The 19,580-nt window shown below is 33.7% G+C and overlaps 2 protein-coding genes across 3 annotated transcripts in view; both read left to right on the top strand.

The window, feature by feature from the left end:
* Positions 1-19,580, top strand: part of TMCC1 (transmembrane and coiled-coil domain family 1) — a 307,939-nt gene that overhangs the window by 87,577 nt on the left and 200,782 nt on the right. The window lies entirely within an intron of this gene.
* On the top strand, positions 6,527-9,185 carry LOC130455454 (actin-related protein 2/3 complex subunit 3-like; the record flags this gene model as incomplete). Its single annotated transcript, XM_056804697.1, has 1 exon — positions 6,527-9,185. A coding segment is annotated over one exon (543 nt), but the record flags the coding sequence as incomplete, so codon positions are not given.

The following is a 19,580-nucleotide window of genomic DNA, read 5'->3' as shown; positions in this document are numbered from 1 at the left end:
TAACAAGCTCTGGAGGAACTCAAAAAGGAGTTTAAAAATCAAGTAAGACAGAAAAAAATGGGAAGAAAAGCACGGAAAAGGAATGAAAGTAATACAAAAAGAAAATAGCAGTTTAAAAGGAAAAATTGGCCAAATGGAAAGAGAGACATAGAAATCAAGTGAAGTAATAAGCAGATTAAAAACCCGAATTAACCTGCTGGAAGAACAGGCAAAGAAGTTCAGTGATGAAAAGAGTGCCTTGAAAAGCATAATAGACCAAATCAAAAAGGAAAATCAAAATATCACGGATGACAATCAATTTTTAAAGACTAGAATTGGGCAAGTAGAAGCTAATGATTTCACAAGACATCAAGAAGTAATAAAATAAAAAGAATGATAAAAAAAGAAAACATGAAATTTTTCATTGAATAAACATCTGACCTGGAACATAGATCCAGGAAAGATAATTTGAGAATTATTGGACTGCCTGAAAGTCATGACCAAAAAAAAAAAATCCTAGATATCATATTACAAGAAGTTATCCAAGAAAACTGCCCTGATATCTTGAACAAGTGGGCAAAATAGACATTTAAAGAATCCACAGATCACCCCCTACATTAAATACCCAAATGACAACTCCCAGAAATATTATAGCCAAGTTCAAGAACTGACAGGCCAAGGAGAAAATACTTCAAGGTGCCAGAAAGAAACAATTCAGATATCATGGAGCCTAAATCAGGATTACACAGGATCTGGTAATTTTCACACTGAAGAACTGCAAGTCTTGGAATATGATATTCCAGAAGATAAGATAACTGAGTCTACAACCAAGAATCACCTACCCATCAAAACTGACTGTATACTTTCAGGGGAGAGCATGGGTATTTAATAAAATAGAAGATTTCCAAGTATTCCTGAAGAAAAGACCAGAATTAGAAAATTTGATGTCCAAATTCAAAATTCAAGAAAACCATAAAAAGGTAAATAAGAAAGAGAAAAAAGTTAAGAGTTCAATAAGATCAAAATGATTATATTTTTATATGGAAAAATGATATATATAATTCTTAAATTGTTATCATTATCATTATCATAGTAGATAGAAGAAATATGCATAGGCAGAGGGTGTGGTATTAAGCTGTTTAAGATGATATGTAAAGCTGTTTAAGAAGATTGTACTAAGAGAAATGCAAAGGAAGAGGTAAAATGTGGTAAATGATACCACATAAAGAGGCACGTCATGGGAGGGGGAGAATACTATTACAAGTGAGGGTGGTGACAGATAATACTTAAACTTTACTCTCTTTAGAATCAATTCAGAGTGAAGAATAGCCAGGTTTATTGGGAAATAGAATCCTATCTTACCCTTTGGAGAAGTAGAAAGGGAATAAGGAAGAGGTATGTGGAGAGGGGAGTAATAAAAGGGAAGAAGTTGGGAGGGGGTGATTAAAAGACCCTAAAAAGAATTACGAGACAAATAAGGGAAGTGATGGGAAGGGAGTAAAATAAGAGGGGGGCGGGGGAAGTGGGACTGATTAAAAGCAAAACACTGGTATGGAGGGAAAAAGTGAAAGGAGAAAGGGCAGGATTAAAAGTGGGAATCAAATTGATAGGGAATACACAGATGGTAATCATACCTGTCAATGTGAATGGGATGAACTCACCCATAAAATAGAAGCAGATTGCAGAGTGGATTAAAAACCAAAGTCCCGCCATACATTATTTACAAGAAACACACATGAGGCGGGTAAACACACACTGGTAAAGCAGAATTTATTGGGCATCAACTGAGAAAAAGAAGATAGGAATAGCAATCATGATCTCTGACAAAACTAAAGCAAAAATGGATCTAATTTAAAGAGACAAGGAAGGTAATTACATCTTGATAAAAGGCAGTTAAGACAATGAAGAAATATCAGTACTTAATACATATGCTCCAAATGATATAGCATCCAGATTTCTAAAGGAGAAACTATTGGAGCTTAAGGAAGAAATAGATAGTAAAACTATACTAGTTGGGGACCTGAACCTTCCCCTATAAGATATAGAGAAATCAAACCAAAAAATAAATAAGAAATAAGTTAGGAAAGTGAATAAAATTTTAGCAAAAGTAGAGTTAATAGATATCTGGAGAAAAGTGAATAGGAATAAAAAGGAATATACCTTCTTTTTAGCAGCACATGGTGCATATACAAAGATTGACCAAGTACTAGGGCATAAAACTTTTCACACAAATGCAGAAAAACAAAAAATAAATGCAACTTTTCCAGATCCTAATGTCATAAAATTATAATTAGTAAGGGTTCATGGAGAGGCAAATTAAAAATTAATTGGAAATTAAATAATCTAATTGAATGGTGATAAAAGTTTTTGAAGTAGAACCCATAGGGAAGAGTCATAGAAGAGCCTTTGTCATTTGCAAACTAGTGGTCCTGTCAATAGAAAAGGTTCATTTGGAAATGATTTCAATAGCATGCCACTGTAGGCTTTTCTGTTGCCCTTTGAGTAACTTGCAATGTTGAGAATTCTTATCTTGTAGCATTCTATGAGTAACATTCATGTAGCATTGTCAGGAGATTAGTATAAAATATGGCCTTTTGTGGCAGAGATTCACTTAGAATCATTGGGGGGGGGCAACCTCTAGATTCCTAAATACCATGATAGCCCTCGTTTTCCTTTTCTGACCAATTCATTGCTTTTTTGCATTATGTGCTTAAGGTTTATCTGCTGATGAACTAATTCAGTAGATGGCTTATCCAACTGCATGTCAGAATTTGGGAAGCATGCCTTAGTTATCCTTTGTGGATTGATAGACACATTTCTTTCAAGGGTTCTATATCAGTTTCATTGAGAAGGTCCTGTTGTGTTTCTGATACTCATTGCAATCATTTACACTGTTATCTTCAATATAAAACAAGATTATCTGAAGAAACTCATTACTGTTTCTTTGAGATGTGTCTATATCACCAATCTGTTCAAGAAGCTCTAGTAGTTCCCTTTTGCCCTGAGGATAGAATAACTGTTGTGATTAAAATTAAGGTAAACTAAGGCAATGAAGTTCTGAGCATGTTCAGTTCATTGGTAAGGCTAGGAGTTACCACTAAAAGGAGTCTTTAGCTCCTCAGTAAGCCAAAAGATACTGAATTGAGGGTTGACAATTTTCTTTATGGACAAAAGTAGGAGGGTCCAAAAAAAAGAAGACTGTGTCATAGATGAAAACAATACAATTAATTACAAAGTCAGCAGTGTCTTAGGCATGGGGAACAGTATAATTGTCAAGAAATGGGAAATGTGGGGCCAGCAACAATCTCTCACTGCTGAGTTTTGATTGATTCAGTCCAAAAGTAAGGCTGCTTAGTGGTATAGCAATAACAGACTAGACTAACTTGAAGGACATCTAATAGTTCAGAGATTTCTTTTAATTAAAGTGATTTATAGGGAAAGTGAACTTTTAAACTTAACTCAGAGAGGAAGATTGAACTTCTGAACCTATGAACTCCTGAACTTAATTCAGAGACAAAGAAATACAACTTACACAGATATACGAAAGGTTGGGGAATTACAGAATGAAATCAGTTCCAAGATAGAATCAATTTGATTTTCTCTTAACAAACACTTCTCTTTGGCATTTAGAGCTCCCTTATCTGGCTCTAATCTTCTGTTTCTACTGATTTTCTTTCCCTAACTAAGATATAGCCAAACTGGCTTATTTGTTGCTCCCAGTGATTCATCCACGAACCCTCATGTTCCTTTGTACTAGCTGTGCCTACACCTGAATTGCTTTCCTTGCTCACCTGGATCTTCAAGCCCGAGGTCCTTCTTCCAGGCTAAGCTCAAGTGCTACCTCCTGTGAAAGACTTCTGACTCTTCCAGTTTTTAGTCTTCCCCTCCTCCTTCCCAGCAATTTCTGTATATACTTTTGTGTTCCTCTTGTCCAGAGTTGGCTTTTTGAGAGCAGAGATTATTTCATTTTTGTCTTTGTATCCCTAGATCATCGTATACTGCTTGACAGTGATACTTACATATTGAAATAAATACTCGAAGTCTAGAAAGTATCATTATATATGTAACATGGCATCCTTTGGATTATAGACATACCTTGTATATTTAATATATATAATTTAATATATATATCATCAATTAATGCACAATATGTTTATGTACACATGCATATACTCATAGAGAGAGGAGAAGCTTTTAAATTTTACCTAGTTTATGCCAGTATCCCTTGTATTTATTAAATATACTCAGTGACAGTGCCTCATCATGTACTAAGATTTGTTATAAATGAATGTGCTCCACTATTTTCTACATCATTGGTTTCTAAATTTTTTGATTGTTTACCTCATCAGTAAAAATATTTTGAGCTTATACCCACACTTTATATTTATTCATATATTCTACATATGCCCACTTATACTAATAATTATATATACATATATAACCCCAAATAGAAATTTCAAAAGTATTAAATAAAGGTGATAGAATATTTAATCACTGAATCAGTAGGAAAGCTTTCATATAGAAGATGGTCAGTACTGTGCTTTACAAAAATCAGTGGGGAAAGATTGCAGAAGGGGGTGGCTTGAGGCAGGAAGACAAGCAATTAGGCAATTACAGTCATCCAGGCAAGAGATATTGAGAACTAGAACTATTATGGCAGTTTTTTTAGTAGAAAGAAAAGGACATATATAGATAGAAATGACAAGATTTGGTAACTGATTGGATATATGGGATCAGTGTGACAAGTCATAGCTGACACCAGATTGTAAACATGGGTGACTAGAAAGATGGTGGTACCCTCAAAAGTAATAGGGAAGTAAATAAGGTGTATGATTTAAATATAATGGATGATACCATAAGCAAATTAGGGGGACATAAAATATCTTACCTGTCAGATTTATGCAGAAGGGAAGAATTTATGACCAAACGAGATAGAGAGCATTATGAGACATAAAATGGATCATTTTGGTTTTGCACAAAAGAAACCAATGCAACCAAGATTAGAAGGAAAGCTGGAAACTGGGGGAAAATTTTATAGCAAGTTTATCTGATAAAGGCCTCATTTCTCAAATATGTAGAGAATTGAGACAAATTTTATAAGAATAAAATTAATTTCCAAATTGATAAGTGGTCAAAGAATATGAACAGACAGTCTTCAGATGAAGAAATCAAAGCTATCAATAGTAATATGAAAAAAATGCACTAAATCCCTATTGATTAGAGAAATGCAAATCAAAACAACTTCAAGGTCCCACTCGACACTTCTCAGATTGGCTGAATGGCCAAAAAGGAAAATGACAAATGTTGGAGGGGTTGTGGTAAAATTGGGACACCAATGCTTTGTTGGTAGAATTGTGAACTGATCCAACCTTTCTGGAGAGCAATTTGAACTATGCCCAAAGGGCTATAAAACTGCATATTCTTTGATCCAATGATATCACTACTAGGTCTATATCTTAAAGAGATTTTAATAATGGAAAAGAACCTTTTTGTATAAAATACTTATCACAGCTTTTTCTTTCTTTCTTTTCTTTTTTTTTGTGGTGGCAAAGAATTGAAAACTGAGAAGATGTCCATCAATTGGGGCATGACTAAACAAGTTCTAGTATGATTTGTAATGGAATACTGTTACAGGATTTTCCAGAAAAACTTGGAAAGATTTACATAAACTTATGCAAAGTAAAATGGGCAGAATTTGTAAAACATTGTACCTATTAAGAGCAATATTGTTCGATGATTAACTGTGAATGATAGCTATTCTTAGCAATACAAGACAATTTTTATGGACATGGAGAAAAATGCTGTCCACTTCCTAGGAAAGAATTGACGGATTCTGAATGCAGATCAAAGTATATTATTTTTCATTTTCTTTTTTTGGGGGGGGCTATATTTTCTTTTACCACATGACTAATATTGAAATATGTTCTGCTGACTGCACATATATATCAAATTACTTGCCAGCTTAGGAAGGGGAGAAGAAAGGAGGGAGGGGATAATTTGGAAATCAGATTTTTTAAAAATAATTTTTATAACTAAATAATCTTATCCTAAAGAATAAATAGGTCAAAGAACAAATCAAGAATTTCATTAAAGAGAACAATGAGGAGACCACATACCAGAATTTATGGGATGCAGCCAAAGTTGTACTTAAGGAAAAATTTATATCTCTAAATTCTTATATTAATGAAATAGAGAAAGAGCAGAGCAATGAATTGGACATGCAATTTTAAAAAACTAGGAGAACAAATTAAATATCCACAATTAAAATTCATAAAAAAACAACAAATAAACACCAAATTGGAAATCCTGAAAATCAAAGAATAAAGAAATAAAACTGAAAATAAAAGACCATTGAACTAATTAATAAGACAAGGAACTGGTTTTATGGGAAAAAAATCATTGGTTAATTTCATTTAAAAAAGGAAGAAAGCTCTCCAGAAGCCTGGGCCCGGTTGCCAACATGCCACAATTTAAGGTTTCCAAAGCTCTTTCATCCAGGAAAACCAAGAGGCAGATGAAACCAAAGGATGTATAGACAGGCTGATAAAATCTAATCAAAGAGGCATACCACTCCTCTCTCATGGACCCTGACACCAAACTAATTGGAAACATGGCACTATTACCCATTAGAAGTCAATTTAAAGGACCAGCTCCGAGAGAGACAAAAGACACAGATATTGTGGATGAAGCCATCTATTACTTCAAGGCCAATGTCTTCTTCAAAAACTACGAAATTAAGAATGAAGCTGATAGAACGGTGATCTACATAACTTTTTACATTTCTGAATGCTTAAAGAAACTCCAGAAGTGCAACTCAAAAAGCCAAGGAGAGAAAGAAATGTATACATTGGGAATCACTAATTTTCCTATTCCCGGAGAACCAGGTTTCCCTCTTAATGCAATTAATGCCAGACCTGCAAATAAACAAGAAGATGTGATGAGGGCCTACTTACAGCAGCTTCGACAAGAAACTGGTTTGAGGCTTTGTGAAAAGGTCTTTGATCCTCAGAGTGACAAATCTAGCAAGTGGTGGACTTGCTTTGTGAAGAGGCAGTTCATGAACAAGAGCCTTTCAGGGCCTGGCCAGTGACCGGATCTCATGCAGTCCTTCCCAGTGCAGCAGCATCCAACGTCTGGGAACAAGATATACACAGTACTTGCCCTTTGTTTTGTGAAATTTTATACTAAGAAAGAGGAGACACATCCTTACTGGAAAAGCCCTTTATCACGAAGGTTGGGGCTTAAGGATCATTTGAGAATTTTTGCAATGTTAAGCTGGTGGTGCTTAATGATAATAAAAAAAATTTCTAACAAAAAAAAAGGAAGAAGAAAACCAAATTGCCAGTATCAAAAATGAAAAAGGTGAAATCACAACCAATGAAGAAGTTAAAGCAATTATTGGATGTTATTTTGCCCAAATATATGCCAATAAATCTGACAACCTTAAGTGAAATAGATGAATATTTACAAAAAGTATAAACTGTCTAGATTAACAAAAGAGGAAATAGAATACTTTACTCATCACAGAACAAAATTGAACAAATCATCAAAGAATTCCCTAAGAAAAAGGCTCCAGGACCAGATGGATTCACAAGGGAATTATACCAAACATTTAAAGAACAATTAACTCTAATACTACACAAACTATTTGGAAAAAACTGAGGAAGAAGGAATTCTTCCAAATTACTTTTAGACACAAATATGGTATTGATGTTTAAACCAGGAAGAGCTAAAACAGAGAAAGAAAACTATACCCCTTCCTAATCAATATTGATATAAAAATTTGAAATAAAACGCTAGCATTATGTCACAAGGATCATGCACCATGACCAGGTGGGTTTTATATCAAGAATGCAGGGGTATTTCAGTATTAGGAAGACTATCAGTATAATTGACCATATCAGTAACAAAACCAACAGAAATCATGATATTTCAATAGATATAGAAAAAGCCTTTGACAAAATACAATACCCATTCCATATAAAAAAGTTAGAAAAAATAAAAAGAGCTTTAATTAAAGTGATGAAGACCATCTATCTAAAAACATCAGCAAACATTAACCCTAATGGGGATAAACTAAAAATCCTTTCCAAAATAAGATCAGGATTAAAGCAAGGAAACCCACTCTCACCACTCCTATTTAATCTTATACTGCAAACCCTAGCTATAACAGTAAGAGTGGAAACAGAAATTGAAGGAATTAGAATAGATGATGAGGAAACAAAACTATTAGTCTTTGAGATGCTAGGAGAGTATACATAGGGAACTCCAAAGAATCAACCAAAAAAACTAATAGAAATAATTAACAACTTTAGCAAAGTTGCAAGATACCAAGTAAATCTATATAAATCATCAGCATTTCTCTTTACTACCAGAGAAGCTCAATAGCAGGAAATTGAAAAAGAAATTCAATTTAGAACAGTTGTAGACATTATTAAATACTTAAGATTTTACATGTAACATGATTATAAAACACCTTTCACACAAATAAAGTCAGACCTACACAATTGGAAAAATAGTAATCACTCATGGATATGATATGATAAACCAGCAAGATAAAAATGACAATTGTACCTAAATTAATTTACCTATTTAGTGCCATACCAATCAAACTGCCCCCAAATTATTTCTTATAACTAGAAAAAATAATAACAATTCATCTGGAAGAACAAAAGGTCAAAATATGAAGGGTACAAATGGAAAAAATACGAAGGAAGGAGACCTAGCTGTATTAGTCCTCAAACTATGTTATAAAGCAGTAACCATCAAAACAATCTGGTACTGACTAAGAAATAGAATAGTGGATCAATGAAATCGGTTAGGAAATCAACACATAGTACTTAATGGCTATAGTAACTTCGTGTTCAATAACCCCACAGATCCAAGCTTATGGGGGGGGGGGCACGGAGAGAACTCAGTATTTGGCAAAAACTGCTGGGAAAACTGGAAAATAGTATGACAGAATTTAGGCATAGACTAACACATCATACTGTGCACTAGGATTAAGTCAAAATGGATACGTGATCTAGAAGTAAAGGGGGATATCATGAATTAAAGGAACATGGAAAAGTTTACTTCAGACTTATGGATAAGAGAAGAATTTATGACCAAACAAGACATAGAGTATTACAAAAATGGAAATGGATCATTTGATTACATGAAATTAAAAAGGCTTTGCCTAAGTATATGACAATAAATCTGATAATAAATAATATTAAATAATTATTAAATAATAATAATAAATAGGTAAGATGAATGAATATTTACAAAAATATCAATTGCCTAGATTAACAAAAGAGCCAAATAGAATACTTAAATAATCTCATCTCAGAAAAGGAAATTGAATAAGCCATCAATGAACTCCCCAAGAAAAAAAATCCCCAGGACCCAATGAATTCACAAGTAAATTCTATCAAACATTTAAAGAACAATTAATCCCAATACTCTGGAAACTATTTGGCAAAATAAGCCAAGAAAGAGTCCTACCATATTCTTTTTGTGACACATATGGTGTTGATACCTAAGACCAAAAACAGAAATAAAATTATAGAACAATTTGCTTAACGAGTATTCATGGAAAAATCTTAAATAAAATACTAGCAAAGAGACTACAGTAATATATCACAAAGATTATTCACTCTGACTAGATGGGATTGCAAGGCTGGTTTAATATTAAGAAAACCATCAGCATAATTGACCAAATCAATAATCAAACTAACAGAAACCACCTGATTATCTCAGTAAATACAGAAAAAAACTTTTGACACAATACAACACTCAATCTTATTGAAAACCGTAGAAAGCATAGGAATAAAAGGACCTTTCCTTAAAATAATAAGTAGTATATATTTAAAACTATCAGCAAGTGTCAGCTGCAATGGGGATAAGTTAGAAGCCTTCCAAGTAAGATCAGGAGTGAAGCAAGAATGTCTGTTGTCACTACTATTATTTAATACTGTTCCAGAAATACTAGTGTTAGCAATTAGAAAAGAAAAAGAAATTTAAGGAATTAAAGTAGGCCATAAGGAAACTAAACTGTCACTCTTTGTGGATGATATGATGGTATCCTTATAGAATCCTAGAAAATCAACTAAAAAAACCCAGTTGAAATAGTTAATAACTTTAGCAAAGTTGCATGATACAAAATAAACCCACATAAATCATCAGCATTTCTATATATTTCCAGGAAAACTGCAACAAAAGTTAGAAAGAAAAATTCCATTTCAAATCCCTTAGACAATATGAAATATTTGTGAATCTCTTTGCCAAGATAAATGCAGCAATTATATGAACACGATTATAAAACATTTTTCACACAAATAAAATTATATCTAAACAATTGGAAAAACATTAATTACTCATGGGTAGGCTGTGCTAATATAATAAAAATGACAATCATATCTAAATTAATTTACTTATTCAGTACCATATCTATCAAACTATCAAAAAACTATTTTATAGAACTAGAAAAAATAATAACAAAATTCATTTGGAAAAACAAAAGGTCAAGAGTATCCAGGGAACTAATGGAAAAAAAAAGTGAAGAATGGTGGCCTATCAGTATCAGATTTTAAACTGTACTATAAAGCAGTGATCATCAAAATAATCTGACACTGGCTAAGAAATAGAATAAATCAATGGAATAGACTAGGAGTAAATTACTTCACCAATCTAGTGTTTGATAAACCCAAAGATCCCAGCTTTTGGAATAAGAACTCCATATTTTACAAAAATTGCTAGGAAAATTGGAAAACAATATGTCAAAAATTAAGTTTAGATCAATATCTCACACCCTATGCAGGTGATAGTGAAACTTTTTGAGAAGGAATTCCCAAACTGCAAACCTCATGCCACATGTGAGCCCCCTGACTCACCCCAGACAAGGGAGGGAGGAAGTGCTCCCATTGGGCTACTGGGCAGAGGGGGTGGGTGAAGTGAGAAATGTCCTTAGGCACACATGGAGAGGGGGTAGCCCCCTCCAGCATGCTCTGGCAAGCATGCCTTAGGTTCACCAAACATGGCTCCATCGCCATGGCTCCATAGCAAGATATGGTCAAAATGGTTATATAATTTACACATAAAGAGTGATGTTATAAATAACTTAGGGAAGTATAGAATAGTTTACCTGTCATATCTACAGAGGAAGGAAGAATTTATGACCAAACAAGAGATAGAAAACATTATATAAGATATAAACTGAATGATTTTGATTATGTTAAATTAGAAAGGTTTTGTATAAACAACTAGTGCATCCAAGATTAGAAGGGAAGCAACAAACTGGGGAAAATTTTCATAACAAATTTCTCTGATACATGTCTCATTGCTCAAATATATAAAGAACAAAGTCAAATTTATAAGAATTGAAGTCATTCTCCAATTGATAGATGGTCAAAGGCAGTTTTCAGATGAATAGATCAAAGCTTTCAATAATCAGATGAAAAAATGTTCAAAATCTCTCTTTATTAGAGAAATGCAAATTAAATCAACTCTGAGGTACCACCTTATACCTATCAGATTGACCCAATATGACAGTAAAGGAAAATAATAAGTGTTGGAGGGATTGTAGCAAAATTGGGACACTAATGCCTTGTTGGTGGAGTTGTGAATTGATCCATCCTTTCTGGAGAGCAATTTAGAATTATGCCCAAAGGATTATAAAAGGATGCATTCCTTTTGATTCAATAATACCACTACTAGGTCTATATTCCAAAGAGATTTTTTAAAAAAATGATAAAGGACTCATTTGTACACAAATATTTATAGCTGTGCTTTTTGTGGTGTCAAAGAATTGGAAACTAAATGGATGTCCCTCAATTGGGGAATGGCTAAACAAATTGTGGTATCTGATGGTGATGGAATACGATTGTGCTCTAATGAATGATTAACAGGATGATTTCAGAAAGAACTAGAAAGACCTATGTGAACTGATGCAGAATGAAATAGAACCAGGAAAACATTATACACAGTAACTGCAATAATGTGGAATGATCAAATGTAATAGACTTTGCTAACAACAATAATATATTCAATTTGAATTCAAAATTCAGGACAATTTTGAGAGACTTATGAAAAAGAATGCTATTCACTTCCAGAAAAGAGCTATTGGAGTAGAAATGCAGATGAAAACATATGATTTATCACTTGTTTATTTGGGTATATGATTTGGGGTTTTGGTTTTATAAGATCATTCACTTATAAAAATGTATAATATGGAAATGTTTTGCATGATAACACATGTATAACCCAGAACAATTTTAAAGCAACAAAAAAACACCAAAGATGTAGTAACTTAAAAAAAAACACAAAAAAAACCTCAATGTAACCAAGATTAGAAGGGAGACAACAAATTGGGGACATGTTTTTATAGCATGTATCTCTGGCAAAGGCTTCATTTCTCAGATATATAGAGAACTGAGCAAAATTTTTAAGACTGCAAAGTATTCTCCAATTGATAAATGGTCAAAGGATATGAACAGACAATTCTCAGATGAAGAAATTAAAACTATCCATAGTCATATGAGGAAATACTCCAAGTTATTATTGATTAGAAAAATGCAAATTAAAACAAGTCTGACATACCACTTCACACCTATCAGAGGGGTAATATGACCAAAAGGAAAATGAAAAACGTTGGAAGGGATATGGGAAAATTGAGACACTAATGTGCTGTTGGTGGAAATCGGAACTGAAAACTATTCTGGAGAGCAATAAGAAACCACACCCTAAGAGCCACTTTTGGTTGCTCTTTGCCACTACTGAGGTTTGTATCCCAAAGAAATCAGAGATAAGAGGAAAGGACCTACTTGTACAAAAATATTTTTAGTAGCTCTTTTTTTGTAGAGAGAAAGAATTGAAAACTGAAGGGAAATCTATCAGTCAGGGAATAGCTGAACAAGCTGTGGTATATAGTTATAACGGAATACTATTGCATAAGAAATGAAAAACAGAATTGAGTTCAGAAAAACCTGGAAAGACTTATATGAACTGATGCAATGTGAAGTGAGCAGAACCAGGAGGACAAGGTATACAGTAACAGAAATGCTGAATAATGATCAGCTATGAACAACAAAGCAAGTTTCCACAATAATCCCAAAGGATTTATGATTAAAAAACAAAAACAAAATCACCACCAAAAAAAAAATCACCATCCACATCCAAAGAGGGAACTTTTGGAATCTGATTATAGTTTGAAGAGCACCATCTTTCACTTTATTTCCTTCATGAGGTTTTTTTTTAATTGTATATGTGATATATCTTCAGTCAGGAAATGAGGAATATGGAAATGTGCATTGCATGAAAGCACTGCTATAACCTATATCAGATTGTTTACTGTCTTGGGGAGGGGCAAAAGGAGGGAAAGAGGGGGAGAATCTGAATAGCAAAGTTTATTTATTTTTCAAAATCTTCTATACACACTGAATTGACTTTCTTTGAAGCATTTTACTCTACATGATTCTGCCACATTTCCTCTGGCTGCTTTCCCCAAATTTAGGATGATGTTTTCTTTTCTATTATAAACTTTAGGATCACTCACCCCTCAAGGGTGAAATGAATTTTGCTCAACCAGATATTTGGCCCCTGTTACTGAGAATCAAATGCAGTTTAAAATTTCTACTTGTTAGCTTCTCTACTTTCTGAAAGATATGATTTTGAAAGAAATGATTAGAACATCAAGAAATTATCAGAGCTACTCTGCTTTTGGCAGAGAGAGCAATCCTACAAATGTCTGGGTCATTGAAGTCCACATGACTAACTCTGTCCTGTCTCAGCAGAATTCTGGTCTGCTGTTTCCCAAATTCTTCATCTTTTATCTCTTCTTTTACAGGCAGTGTGTAGAATATAGTCCAGTGACAAAATCACATTTCTTTCTTCCTCCATTGGCCTTCACTGAAACACTTCAGACATTATTCTCTCTGTTTCCTGGATTTTTTCTCATTTTGTATACCTTTTATTGATATTGTTTTCTTTTGAATAAAACTCATTCTCTTCAGTTTATACCTAATTTGATGTTATCATTAGAAGATTGTTGAGTCATCTTGATAGTCACATCTGTCAGAGGGGTTTGTAAGTAATTTTAAAGTTTGCTTGGGAGATATCTATGTATGAGGAAAGCCTTTCATGTCTTTTTATCTACTGAGTCAAACTGTTAAAAAGTATTAAATACTGGAAGGACTTTTTATTCTCTACAGGTTTCAACTAATTGTGTGGTAACAAAATAAATTGCTCTTGAAAATTATCTGTGAAATTTGCCTGTACCCATCTAATATTTTCAAGATATCCTTGATAGATTATTTGTTGATAAAAACTGATTAGAAGTCTTCCTAAAAGGTCCTTTAGGGTTGCATTTGATTGTTCATATTCTCCAACAGGTTGGAAGTAGTAACCATTATTAAATATGGTTAAATTAAACATCCAATGTACTTTCAGTACATTTAGTTTTATCTTCTAGAAATAAAACTAACATGTGACTTGATTAATTTTATATTTGTGAAGAACTTGAGAGAGAGGTTTTTACCTTTTTTTAATGGACTCCTCAGAATAATTAAGAGAAACTTAAATATAGTGCTATATTCTTTTGAAAGTTAGCCAAAATAAAGATCATCGCCCTCCCCCATCTAAATTCACATGAATATCTGGGGGGGGCAGTTTGTCGACTACATGTTAAGAATCTCTTGTATAAATTTTACTTCCCTTTTTTAGTATCTTTGTCATATTTGTGAAGCGATTGATTGCAAAAGTTTTCCAGAATGTTAGCTTTTAGATTTTTTTTTTTAATTTAGAATATTTTTCCATAGGGATGATTCATGATTTCCACCACCCCACCCCACCCATATCTTCTCCCTCCTGGGGCAGACAAGCAATTCCACTGGGTTATACATGTATCACTGTTCAAAACCTATTTCCATGTTGTTGTTAGCTTTTTTAAAGAACTAGTATGGACCACTAGAGACCATGTGAACTACTCCTTAATTTAATAATTTGAGACCCATTTGGAGATCAGTGGCTCACTTAAAGTTGAAGAATCAGAACAAAGCATAGTAGTTATCTAAAATAATATTTATTGAAGGGAATTGACCTGAAAACAGTGTGTTTTAGTGGAAGAAACACTGGATTTAGGATTTCTAATTTGAGCTTTAGCATCTGTATAATCATGCATGAGCATCACATTCTAGGGATAAAGTAGATAATCTCATCAACTATAAAAATCTCTAGTTTTATGAATGGTCTGATTTATATTTTCAGGTGAGAATATTGATTGAGTCAAGCTAATAGGAAAAATGCTATTTCAAGCTCGTTATCAGCATAGCAAAGAGAAGGTACTTCTGCATTCAGGAATCAGGATACTATCAAAAGACTTATTTTAAATTATGTGCAGTAGGTAAAAAAAAATTTCTAAATTCATATTGAGTACTTACTCTGTTCTCAAGATACATTGTACCATGCACTAGCTGGGATTACAAAAATGTTAGTAGTTGGGGAGAATAAGAGACTCAAAGTTAATAAGGTTATTGAGTGAGTGGTAGTGACAGTCAGATGAGAAAAGTGACAGAGCTCAGGAGTTCATAGTAAGAGGAACCACAGTGATTGGGGCTATACCCATATGAAACTCCAGATTTTTTCATTGTAAGAGCATTAGACTTTTTTAAAGGATTGGCAGACAAAAATTTCATTGTAAATTAAATCAAGTAAAGGATGATTCAATAGGAGTTGATAGGTTTTATTTTAATTTATCATGCTGCATTATATTTTTTTGGTCCAGATCTGTAATTTCTTTATTTTATGGAATTCCTGTTGAGGAAAACTCCCTTCTCCCAGTGCAGATCACTGTGTTGTTATGGAGAATTGCTAGTGACACTGGGAAGCTGAATGACTTGACCATTTATTCAGCTATGTTATGTCAGTGGCAGGACCTGAACCCAGGTCTTCCTGACTTTTAGATTTGTTTGCTCCCCATTATGCTATGCTGCCTCTTCTATGAATGCTTGTAGCTATTTATTTTTCTGTTCTGTATAAATGGTTTTGTTAAGCAAACAGAAACATTAATATGTTTTGTAAAGCAATGAAAAAGCAATGGAAGGGACATCAGAGGCTTTCTAGTCCAGCTGTCTTTTTACAGATGAGGAAACAGACCCAGAGAGATTGGGGACTAACCTAATGTAACAGATCAGGATTCAAACCCAGGTCCTCAGATTTGTAACAGTTAAATTAGTATCTCTACTAAAAGTATTATATTTTTAGAGGTTTATTAAAGATTATTAGAAATCAAGGATAAAGAAAATACAAAATAAGGTAGCATGTGCCTAGGGCACATAGACATTCACAGCCACTTACATCTTGCCTGCGTGTGCTTATAAGCAGAAGAAGAGAGACCCAAAGTAGGCCAAGAGTCAGTTTAAATACAAATGCTGATCTTGCACTCAGGTGAGATTATAGGGCATTCTGGGAAGTACCAAGGACTTCTGGGGATTGAAGTCTGGGGTTCAAATCTCCATTTTTACAGATTCCACACTCATGGTATTTCCTGGACCATGATCTATGCCCTAAAAGAGAACCACTTGTATATGGGTAATCAGAAGTGTGAATGACATCTGTTGAGGAGAAATACTCATTCATCACGTATTTATAAAAAATAGATTCCTAAAACCAGTAGTGACTGAAGACAGTGATTCTGAAACTCTTTTGGTCTGTTGTCTTTAGAGGCAAGACAAAAGATTCCACCAAACCATCTCCCTAATAGGGCCACCCTGCCCCAGCCTTAATGAGAAGACTGGTGGTGTTTATTAGGCCCCAGGAGATGATAGATGTCTTTTTTAACAAATCAGTCAGCAAGTACTTCTTGGCAAGAGCATTGGATTTAGAGTCAGGAGACCTGAGCCCAAGTGTGCTAGAACCAGAGCTAATGGGAGAGATGATTGTTATATTTTCAATGTGATTATTTATACCTCAGAAATCAACAATCACTTCAAATCAGTGCTTGAGTTATTTTTTTTTCTTTAGAGTTAAGGTGTTAATAATGTAGCTTAGACTTAAAGGTATGTGTGCATATATTCTACCTTCCAATTCTGGGCATTAAACATTTGCTAGCACACCCCTGCTTGGTTTTAAATCCTAGTTTCTCTATAAAATGTATGATTTTGGGCAAGGCATAATCTTTCAGGGACTTTTGTTTCTTATCTGCAGAAAAAGGGGCTGATTAACCCATCTCCCAAATTATTCATCTTGAAGACCTGTGAACCCGCTACTGTCTAGTACCTGTAATAGATATTTTGTGGGATACATCACCAGACAAGAATGAATGAAGTTCTTGTTCTAAAGGAGTTTTCAATTTAGTTGAGTCCACTATTCTGATGCTTGAAAACCCTTAGAGAATAGGATGACAGTATATATTCAAGTGCTAAAAGGTAACAGAGATCATGGATACTTGGATTAATTGTAGAAGAGGAAGGACATAAACTGGGACTGACAAAGATTGGGATGAATTGCTTAAGAGGAAAGGACATTATATTTTGAAATATTATCAATGATTCATACCACAGTCAGCACATAGATTGTATCACATATGACCTATGAATCACCACCCTTGAAGAGGCCACTTCTTCTGATACTCTGATCACTCTGAGAAATTTTGCTCTGGGCTACTGATTCTGAACCTTTTTTTGCATGTGTTCCCTGTCATTGTTATTTCAACATGCCTGTATATATATATTTTTTTATTTTTATTTTTTAATTTATTTTAATTTAAGTTAATTTATTTATTCAATTTGGAACATTATTCCTTGGTTACAAGAATTATATTTCCCTTCCTCCCCTCCCCCCACCCTTCCCGCAGCCAACACGCAATTTCATTGGGTATTACATGTGTCCTTGATCAAAACCTATTTCCACGTTGTTGGTGTTTGCATTAGTAACAGCATGCTTGTATATTTTTAAAAATTAAAGTGAATTAAAATTTGTTATTACATACAGATATTTTGATAATTCTATAATGCCTTTGTGTGTATGTATGTATACATACTGTGAAGATTGGATTTAGCTATCTCCTGATTGTAACAATGAAGATACTTAGCTCTTTCTTTATTGAGAAGATAAAATTGTAATCTCCTGATTGTAACAATGAAGGTTCTTAGTTCTTCCTTTATAGTGAAGCTAGAATTGTAAACTACAATCTATTTTTAGATTTTAACTACAAAAAGGTGTTAAGTAACTACAAAAGGTGTTACCAAACTTACCAAAAAAGATTTTAAGTAACCCAAAAGGATATAATCTAACCAGAGAAGGTGAGACCTAAAGAGTGGACAATCCTGGGGAAAATCTAACCAAAGAAGGTGAGAACTAAAGAATGGGCAATCTTGGGGAAAAGTGTCTGCTGTGATTGGTAGATGTAAATCTTCTTGAGACTCTCTTCCCGTCTGGGGCTTAGAAATTCTGACTGATATCAGAAGAAGCCAGAGTTCATTCTCGTATTTTCTCGTATTCTCTCTCTCTCATTCCTTAATATCTTTCTATTGTAAATATTGTAAATAAACTACCATAAATTTTATTTACTTTAATAATTCATTTTGAGATTTAGAAATTAAATCCCTGGCGACTACCTAAAAATATATTCAAGACCAACCCACAAATAATTTTAACAATACATAAGCATATACATATACACATACACATACATTTTGTACATACATGTACAAATATTTTGGTTATTATAAAGCCAGAATTTAAAGAAGGAGAGAACAAAGAATTTCAATTGATGTTTATATGGGTCTTTAAAGCTTACAAAGCACTTTTATGCACATTAACTCATGTGAGCCTCATAACTGTGTAGTAAGTATGCCAAGGGGTATTTTCTCAATTTTCCCATAAAGAAACAGACTCTGAATTGAATTACTCAGTCATATAGTGAGGAAGGGCCAGAAGTAGGAATTGGACCCAGATTTTCCTGATCAGGCTTTCTACTACATACAATCATTTTTCTATATTTATCTTGTGATATAGCTCCTATGAGTAAATACTGCATTTTGTGGAATTGAGAGAATATTGACTCATTGTGGAAAAATGCTGTTGACTTCTTTCATAAGACTCCCATGTCCCATATCTAATTTGACTTAATGACAAAGCCATAGGATCTTTCAAACCTTCTCTCCTTAGTCAAAGAGAATTCAATCAGCTATTGTTTATTTTGCCCTTCTCTTCTTACTTAAAGATTCTATGTCCTCAGATAAGAGGATGGTTAATCATGTTTTTTAATGTGTGAAATTCCTCTTTGAATGCATATATATACATTAAGTAAGGGGTTCTGGTTCCTGCTGTGTGCCTTACTAGCAATGTGGCCATGGGCAGATCATTTAGATTATCAGAGAACCTTGTGTGTAAAATAGACATATCTGTACATATGATCCATCTCAGAAGATTTTTGGAAAGTACAAAATATATAGTGTTAGATATGTAAGTTTGTATTATTGTTCTTGGCAAGGGGGGAATGAGTCTGGGTAATTAAAGAACTCCTAATAAATATGGTTTCAATTCTCTTTCAAATTTTTCTTGTCTACCATGTGGTAGAGATGTTGGATTAGCTGTAATAAAGGAGAAGAGGAATATGAGAC

This window comes from Monodelphis domestica, chromosome 7, assembly GCF_027887165.1.
Source record: "Monodelphis domestica isolate mMonDom1 chromosome 7, mMonDom1.pri, whole genome shotgun sequence".
In the NCBI taxonomy this organism is placed as follows: domain Eukaryota; kingdom Metazoa; phylum Chordata; class Mammalia; order Didelphimorphia; family Didelphidae; genus Monodelphis; species Monodelphis domestica.
The sequence above is the reverse complement of the archived record's forward strand: the minus strand, read 5'-3'. Positions and strand labels throughout refer to the sequence as shown.